We start from the raw sequence: 9,330 nt of genomic DNA on the forward strand, positions 1-9,330 counted from the left end.
GATGTCAAAAAAGATTCGTATCCGCTGATGTTCATGGATAAAATCCGCAACGGGTAGGAAACAAGTATTAAAAATGGATATTCGCTATTCGCGGGTACGGGTATTTTTGATACCCGCATGTTAACGGGGCGGGTACGGGTATCATAGTATTTGTACCCGTGGATACTCGTACCCGTTAAACTTTAATTCATAAAAATATCCTTACATATATATATATATATATATATATATATATATATATATATATATATTAGCAAAGAATATTTGGACCTAATTTTTTCTAGGTCGCACAACCCATACTCGTTGTCTTCTTTCAGGTACATCCCTTGACATTCATTTTTCTCTTTTTTTTTTTTGAAATTGGACATATTATCAAACTCTATATAGATAATGAAGTTTATGATATGCTTGTTGTCAATTGATGGAATCAAAATAAGAATACTTGTCACGTCACGTGACAATTGAGGTTTATTATTTATTTATTTTGTTTATTTTTCAGGAATCAATTGGAAAAATTGAGTTTGTTGATCAAAACACTAATTAAATTTTTTTTATTGTGTTGAACGTCATTTTATATTTCTTTTATAATCATTTGGACTTATATGAACTTGAGTTTATTTAAACTTTATTTAAAATTTATGACTGTGATATATTTTATTTTATTTGAATTTATGATTAAATATTTATTTTTAAAATAATTTTGTAAGGTATCCGTGAATACCCGTAAATATGAAAAAAAATAGACGGGTATCCACATAACGAATATCCGACGAACGGGTACGAGACGAATATTTATTCAACGGATAGGATAGAGTGCGGGAGAACTATTACCCGTATTCTATACGCTCCGTTCACATCCTTGGTTGTTGCCATGAAAGAATCCATACAACTTGAAATTATATGTGAGAGAAGGGTGAGTAAACAGAATAATGAGGTATATTAAAGTCACTGATTACTATGACTTTAAATTCAAGATATATCATATTATCAATCAAACTTGTATACCAACTCTGTTTCAGCATTTTCGTGAAGAACATGGCCGAATATTTTGTCTTTGATATTGCTGAGTCACTGCTAAGGAAGCTTGCTTCTTTTGTTTGTGAAGAAGCTTCTCGTGTCTGTGAAGTGTACGAGGATATCAAAGGGATCAAAGATACTTTGTCAATTGTGAAAGGTGTGCTTTTGGACGCAGAGCATAAGAAGGAGCAGAGACATGGATTGCGTGAATGGATCAGACAGATTCAGACTGTATGCTTGGATGCTGAAGATGTGTTGGATGGACTTGAGTGCCAAAACCTCAGAAAGCAAGTTCTCAAAGCTTCAGACAGCACAAGGATGAAGGTAGCTCACTTCTTTTCTTCATCTAATTCTCTTGTTTTTCGTTTTAGGATGGCTCATCAAATCAAACACGTTAGACGTAGATTGGATAAGATAGCAGCTGATGGGAACAAGTTTGGTCTTGAGAGAATTGATGTTGACAACAGACTTGTCCAAAGGAGAGAAGTGACTTATTCCCATGTTGATGCTTCGGGGGTGATTGGGAGGGAAAGTGATAGGGAAGAAATTATCAAGCTTTTGATGCAACCTCACCCTCATGGTGATGGTTGTGGAGATGAAAGTGTTTGTGTTATTCCCATAGTGGGTATTGGAGGGTTGGGAAAGACCACACTTGCAAAGTTGGTGTTCAATGATAAGAGAATGGACGATCTTTTCCAGTTGAAGATGTGGGTGTGTATCTCTGATGACTTTGACATAAGGCAGATACTTATTAAAATCATCAACTCTGTTTCTGCTTCAGATCCAGCTCCAACTATTGCTCTTGCTCACCAAGAGAACATTAAAAACTTTGATATTGAGCAGCTACAAATTGTTCTTAAACTAAAGCTTTCTGGTCAGAAGTATTTTTTAGTCTTGGACGATATTTGGAATGATAATCGTGCAAAATGGATAGAGTTGAAAGATTTAATTAAAGTGGGTGCAGTTGGAAGCAAAATCTTGGTGACAACACGAAGTAACTCAATTGCTTCAATGATGGGCACTGTTCCCTCGTACGTTTTGGAAGGTCTTTCCATGGAGAATTGTTATGCTCTGTTTAACAAATGGGCATTTAAGGAAGGCGAAGAAAAAGCATATTCAAATCTAGTAGAGATTGGAAAAGAAATTGTGAAAAAATGTAGAGGGGTTCCACTAGCAGTGCGAACATTAGGGAGTTCTCTGTTCCTAGTTTTTGATTTAGAGAGGTGGGAATTTGTAAGAGACCATGAAATATGGAACATAAAACAAAACAAAGATGACATTTTACCCGCTCTTAAGTTGAGCTATGACCAAATGCCTTCTTGTTTAAGGCACATTTTTGCGTTCTTTTCTCTTTATCCTAAAGATTATGGCTTTTGTAGTGCTGAAATTCTTATTCTTTGGGAGTCACTTGGATTACTTCAATCTTTAGGTGGAAATCGAAAGCTTGAGAATATTGCAAGGCAATATATTGATGAGTTACATGCAAGATCATTTCTTGAGGATTTTGAGGACTTTGGCCACTATTACTATTTCAAGGTACATGATTTGGTACACGATCTTGCTCTGTTTGTTGGGAAAGAGGAACATCTAATGGTAAACTCATTTACTCGTTATATACCTGAGCAAATAAGGTATTTATCAGTTGTTGAAAATGATTCACTTAACTACGTTTTGTTCCCCAAATCCAGCAGAGTGAGAACTATTCTATTTCCCTTAAAAGGAACCGCCGTAGAAAGTAAAACTCTTCTGCATACTTGGACAACAAGATACAAACACTTACGGTTTTTAGATTTAAGTGACTCATCTTTTGACACATTGCCTAGTTCAATTGCTAAATTGAAGCATCTGCGAACTCTCTTTCTAGATAAATGCAAAATAAAAAGACTTCCTCATTTTCTATGCAAACTGCATAATTTGCAAATTTTGTCTCTCAGAGGATGCATGGAGCTTGAAACATTGCCTAAAAGCTTAGGGATGTTAATCAGCCTTCGAAAATTGTATATAACCACAAAACAATCTATTCTGCCTGAGAATGAATTTGCAAGCTTGAGAAATCTTCATACTCTGAGTTTTGAATATTGTCCCAATTTGAAGCTTTTGTTCAGAAAGGAACAACTCGCTTTACTTGAAGTTTTGATCATTCAATCATGTAGGAGCCTAGAGTTTTTACCTCTTCATGTTCTTCCTAAACTGGAGGTTCTGATTGTATCAAGATGTGAGATGCTAAATTTGAACTATGGAAGTCCAATCCACAGATTGAGGATGAAATTCCTGCATATTGAACATTGTCCGAAGCTGCATACATTGCCTCAATGGATTGAAGGATCAGTTGAGACTTTGCGGACATTATTAATCTTGAATTGTCACACTCTTAAGATGTTTCCTGAGTGGATCACAACAATGAGTGGTCTTAAGAGGCTCCATATTGTTAACTGTCCCAAACTGTTGTGTCTCCCTGGTGAAATGCATAGCCTCACTGCCCTCGATGATTTGACCATAGAGGGTTGTCCTGAACTGTGTAGAAAATGTGAGCCAAAAAATGGTGAGTTCTGGTCTTTCATCGCACACATCAAACGCGTTTCAATTGGAGAAACAAGAAAAGGGAAACTCCTTGTTCGAATGCTGCAGCAGATGCGGCTAAGATTGCGCGATCAGTAACACTGAAATGTTGCATAAAAAACCATGCTGTGGCTGAATTTTCCATTTATTAAGAAACTGTTCAGCATTACTGAGTTTCATGATCCCTTTTATGTTGGGTTAAATTTCATCTCACAACTTCTTTTGTTCTCTTCTTAATTGGTTTTCCTGCTCTGCGTCTATGCCTAAAACTCGAAATCTCATTTGTGCTGCTTTGGTTCAATTAGCACATAAGCTTTTTTCCGATCACATGTATTGAAACCATCTCCATTTTTGAACTACATGTTTTTTAGTTGGGCTACTTGAAGAACTATTGTAATTATTTTTTCATAATTCATCCATTTTAGTTCTCCTATCCACGTTGAATTACAAATAGTTTTCTAACCAAGCTAGATACATGATTGTACTATTCTATTTGTTGGGTTTCTGTAAAAATAATCAAGAAAATAAAAGAATAAGATTGGAATAAAATAACTTTTATTCAACTAAAAATTCACGTGGTTATGCACATTATTATTGTGATTTTGAGATTCTTTGAATGACTTATATTGTGTTGAAGGAATTTCTATACGAAAAGATAATTCTATTTCTATTTTATTAGTATTAAATTCGTTTGAGTAATTAATCTCAACTCAGGTGACCTTTCTTTACTTATGAACTTCAAAATAAAATGATTTTCTTTGCTGGACTTTTGTTATGAGATGCACAATAATTATGGAGTAAATTAGTTTAGTCAAGTTACAATCAAATGAAGCGTTTGATTCTTAATAAAACAAATTTTGAAGGAAAGATAATTGTAATATACATCAATTGTTTTATAATAAAATTCAATTAAATCAAATCACAATTAAATCATGACGATTGAATTGATATATCGTAGAGTTGCATCCTAAATATCATTTATAGCTTTTGATATTGAAGCAAGTGCTCATGCTTTTTTTTTTTTTTTAACTAAAACAATTTTGGTTTTAAATTAGTCAAGTTACAATATTAGGAACTTCACATCTGCACTAGTTAACATACTAACTTTGTTCGCAAAACTGAACATTTATGTGTAAAGAGAAGCAAGAATTCCAACTAAAAATAATGCAATATACAACATGTAATCCAAAAGAAAAAAAAATCCGAATTACACATTTGTAAGACAAAAAGATAAATTCTGATGAGACATATTCGAAAGTACAAATAAATATTTCAAATTACCAAGTCCATAATTCATAATTACATTTATAGATAATGTGTTATGAAAATGTCTTCAAAATTATTAATTTAGATGCAAATTCTTTTGATAGTTAGAACTTTTATAACTAATGTTAGAGATTAATTTAGATTCTAATTTACAAACTAATTATAATTTTTTATTAATAATAGAGATTATTATAGATATCAATAAATATTAATTTATAAATTAACATCTAAATTAATTACTTAGTGAGTTGATATTTAATAATTCTCTTGTTGTAATGTAAAATTAATCCATGATTACCATTGATATTGATTTGTTATTGTCGATTGCTTAAATTGAAAGCTTTCCAATTCCGCAATAAAAAAAAAAAAAAAAACCCAATGTGGGTGCACCTATGGTATTGCTCAAATATTTTGAAATAAAATACAAAACTTATCCAAGAGAACTAACTAACTTCATCTTCAACACCTTCACCTCCATCTGTATAACTTTCACCAAATCTAATGACTAAAGCAAGAGCTGAAAAAACAGCAATGGAAGTTCTTGGAAGTTGAACGTGGACATAAAATAGAAAGGTCAGAATTGACATTTCGGAAAAAATTAGGGGCAGGAGGAGGCAAAAGTCCTAAAGTAGATACCGGTCCCAAATGTTTCTAGATCACATGGTTCAATACTTAATCAATCATTGCCTCACTAAAGAATATCCCTAAGGACACAAGTATTATAGTCATTCCCAAGGTTAAGACAACATTAAATCAGTAAAAATTGACTTTGGGTGTTGACTTGTGAAGAGATTGTATGAGCATAGAGGCACAATCGGCACGAACAGAATTTCACTCCAAATCCTTTCCGCTATACGAAAAAACATGGCCGATTATTTTGTCTTCGATATTGTTAACTCACTGCTAGGGAAGATTGCTACTTATGCCTATGAGGAAGTTTCTCAAGCCTACGGTTTGTACGAGGATGTGCAAGGGATCAAAGACACTTTGTCAATTGTGAAAGGTGTGTTGTTGGATGCCGAGGAGAAGAAAGAACACAATCAAGCCCTGCGCGAATGGCTAAGGCAGATTCAAAACGTTTGCACCGATGCTGAAGATGTGTTGGATGGATTTGAGTATCAAAGCTCACGAAAGCAAGTTGTCAAAGCTTCAGGCAGCATCAGGGTGAAGGTAGACCACTTCTTTTCTTCATCTAATTCTCTTGTTTTTCGTCTTAGAATGGCTCATCAAATCAACGATGTTAGGGAGAGATTGGATAAGATAGCAGCTGATGGGAACAAGTTTGGTCTTGAGAGGATTGATGTTGACAATAGACTTGTCCAGAGGAGAGAAATGACACATTCCCATGTTGATGCTTCTGATGTGGTGGGAAGGGAGAGTGATAGGGACGAAATTATCAAACTTTTGATGCAGTCTCACCCTGATGGGGATAAAAGTGTTTGTGTTATTCCCATAGTGGGTATTGGAGGGTTGGGAAAGACCACACTTGCAAAGTTGGTGTTTAATGATAAGAGGGTAGATGAACTTTTCAAGTTGAAGATGTGGGTGTGTGTGTCTGTTGATTTTGACATTAAGCAGATAATTATTAAAATCATAAACTCTGCTTCTGCTTCTTCCTCAGCTCCAACAATGGCTCTTGGTCACCAAGAAAACATCAACAGCTTAGATATTGATCAGCTGCAAAGTCGTCTTAGACACAAGCTTTCTGGTGAGAAGTTCATCCTTGTCTTGGATGATATATGGAATGATGATTATGCGAAATGGATAGAGTTGAAAAACTTAATAAAAGTTGGTGCTGTGGGAAGCAAAATCATAGTGACAACACGGAGTAACTCCATTGGTTCAATGATGGGAACCATTTCTCCATATATTTTAGAAGGCCTTTCTCCACAGAATTGCTTATCCCTGTTTGTGAGATGGGCATTTAAGGATGGTCAAGAGAAGCAACATCCAGATCTGATGGAGATAGGGAAAGAAATTGTGAAAAAATGCCGTGGGGTTCCACTGGCAGTGAGAACCTTAGGAACTTCCCTCTTCTCTGCTTCAGATATAGAGAAGTGGGAATTTGTTAGGGATCATGAGATATGGAATTTGAAGCAAAAGAGAGAAGATATCTTACCTGCACTTAAGTTGAGCTATGATCAAATGCCATTCCATTTGAAGCACTGTTTTGCTTACTTCTCACTTTTTCCCAAAGATTTTCGTTTTATTAACACAGAAATTACTAATCTTTGGGCGTCACTTGGACTACTTCAATCACCGGATGGAAGTCAAAAAGTGGACAAGATTGCAAGACAATATATAGAAGAGCTACATTCAAGATCTTTTCTTCAGGATTTCACTGACTATGGACTCTTCTATTTTTTCAACGTACACGATTTGGTGCATGATCTTGCTCTCTATGTTGCGAAGGAGGAGTTTCTGATGGTAGATTCACGTACTCAAAGAATAGCTGAGCAAGTTAGGCACTTATCAATTGTTGAAACTGATTCTCTTGACCATACCTTGTTTCCCAAATCCAAAAGTCTGAGAACAATTATTTTTCCCGTTGAAGGAGTGGGTCTTGCTAGAGAAACTCTTCTGCAGACATGGTTATCAAGATACAGATACTTACGGATCTTAGATTTGAGTGATTCTTCTTTCGAGACCCTTCCAAATATAATCTCTAAACTGGTGCACCTGCGAGTTCTTGATCTTTCTAACAACCGCCAAATCAAAAAACTTCCTCATTCTATTGGCAAACTCCAGAATTTGCAAGTTTTCTCAGTCAGCGGATGCATGCAGCTTGAAGCATTGCCTAAAGGACTTGGGATGTTGAAGAAGCTTCGAGAGCTGAAAATAACCACAAAACAATCTTTTCTGTCACAGGAGGAAGTTGCAAAGTTGAGCAATCTTCAAACCTTGAGCTTTGAATACTGCGTGAACTTGAAGTTTCTGTTGGAAAAGGAACAACTCGCTCAGCTCAGTTCCCTTCAGATATTGGTTGTTCGATCATGTGGGAGCCTAGAGTCCTTACCCTTTTACATTCTGACTAAACTAGAGGCTCTCTTTGTCGCAGATTGTGAGAAGTTAAATTTGTTTTTGGACGAGGAAGCGCAAACACTGAGGATGAAGTTCCTACATGTGGAGAATTTTCCGTGGCTAACTAGACTTCCTACATGGATCGAAGGAGCTGCAGATACTTTGCAGACCTTGATTATTTATAATCTCTCTATCCTTTGCTTACTTCCTGAGTGTTTACCTGAAATGACTCATCTTAAGAGACTCCACATTTCTGAATGTCCTTCACTTCTCTTTCCTTCAACTCACATGCATCGCCTCACTACCATTGAAGATTTGAGCATAGAAGGTTGCCCTGCCTGGAATAAAATAAGGGACAAGCCTTATTTTACATGACAACAAGACCAAGTAACCAACATCAGAGGATGCAATGCCATCGTTATGGTGACGGAGCTTCAACCAACTTTCCAGGTTTTCTTGCTTACACCTCTGAATACCGAATCTGCGGATCGACTCGAGGCATTGATGTCATCGTCGTTATTGTAGACAGCAGTATGCGTCTCAGGGGTGTCTCGGCACGTGTGTGTTCCGAACGTCGACGTGTGAGCTTTTCATTCGAAGCCTGTGTGTGTGACCAAGGAATCTGACGTGTGATGTGATGGTATCTATCAGAAAGACAACTCCAAACTTCTTAAGCCGTTTCCATCCAAAGCACAGTCTGTGTAATTGATGAAAACCCACAAGTGTGTTGCATGGCCCCATGCTAAGTAACTCAGGTAGGACTAATGTGCCATCAACAAAGTCCCATCCATCTTTTTCATATTTTGCCTCCAATTCTGAGTTTGAGTATTAATTTAAGTAAAAATTATAGAAGTTAAATAGTATATAAGAAATAAATCCACCAATTTATTATCTTAATATTAAAGATAAAAAGTTTTATATAGGTTTCACTCATGTCATATTATCGATAAATCTCTCCCGTAAATCTCCTAAGAAAAAACAAGACTGCCCCGATTCATGCTAACGAACAAAATCTCTCACAAGATTTTTCTTTGTGGTAAACTCAAATTGCTCGATATTTGAGGATGTTAAAACATATTAAAGTCAATCGATAAACCCATCCAACCTACCTAAATGAAGTGGGAAAAGTTGTCACATTAAAAGCAAATTAGTTTATATCTGTTTTGTGATAAAGGTATATAGTAATGATTTTTTTATATTTCTTATTTATTTGTTTGTAGGTATTTTTCAACATTTTTTTTATTTTTCATCGTTCTTTAGTTGTTCATAGTTCAATTTAATCTACAAATTCCTACAAATTAAGTTGAATTTAGATTTTCAACCGAAAAACAAGTTCAACCTTTCTCATAACATCTTTGAAAGGTACGTTAAATTAGGTTCACAACCTTTCTCAGTACTTTGTAACTTCGTTCACCTAAGGCCTAGTTCTTGGCACGAATTCTTATGTGCAATAATCGATCTCGACAA

General features: G+C 35.5%; 2 protein-coding genes across 3 annotated transcripts; both read left to right on the plus strand.

Annotated features, from left to right (window-relative positions):
* The first annotated feature begins 991 nt into the window (after nucleotides 1-991).
* On the plus strand, nucleotides 992-3,975 carry LOC114178837 (disease resistance protein RGA2-like). 2 transcript variants are annotated; one of them, XM_028064966.1, is made up of 2 exons: nucleotides 992-2,345; nucleotides 2,447-2,566. In XM_028064966.1, exons 1-2 carry the CDS (start codon nucleotides 1,036-1,038, stop codon nucleotides 2,463-2,465), a joined length of 1,329 nt encoding a protein of 442 aa, XP_027920767.1. In that variant the 5' UTR covers nucleotides 992-1,035; the 3' UTR covers nucleotides 2,466-2,566. The 2 variants fall into 2 exon arrangements, with proteins under 2 accessions (XP_027920767.1, XP_027920759.1); XM_028064958.1 differs by having other exon boundaries at nucleotides 992-3,975.
* A 1,566-nt stretch (nucleotides 3,976-5,541) lies between these two features.
* Nucleotides 5,542-8,676, plus strand: LOC114164003 (putative disease resistance protein RGA3). Its single transcript, XM_028048456.1, has one exon. It carries the CDS (start codon nucleotides 5,707-5,709, stop codon nucleotides 8,236-8,238), a length of 2,532 nt encoding a protein of 843 aa, XP_027904257.1. The 5' UTR covers nucleotides 5,542-5,706; the 3' UTR covers nucleotides 8,239-8,676.
* Nucleotides 8,677-9,330: the final 654 nt, after the last annotated feature.

Source organism: Vigna unguiculata, chromosome 1 (assembly GCF_004118075.2).
Source record: "Vigna unguiculata cultivar IT97K-499-35 chromosome 1, ASM411807v1, whole genome shotgun sequence".
Lineage (NCBI taxonomy): Eukaryota > Viridiplantae > Streptophyta > Magnoliopsida > Fabales > Fabaceae > Vigna > Vigna unguiculata.

Bases quoted from the DNA above. Each gene is read 5' to 3' on its own strand.
- LOC114178837 (XM_028064958.1), top strand. From the start codon at position 1,036: ATGGCCGAATATTTTGTCTTTGATATTGCTGAGTCACTGCTAAGGAAG.
- LOC114164003 (XM_028048456.1), top strand. From the start codon at position 5,707: ATGGCCGATTATTTTGTCTTCGATATTGTTAACTCACTGCTAGGGAAG.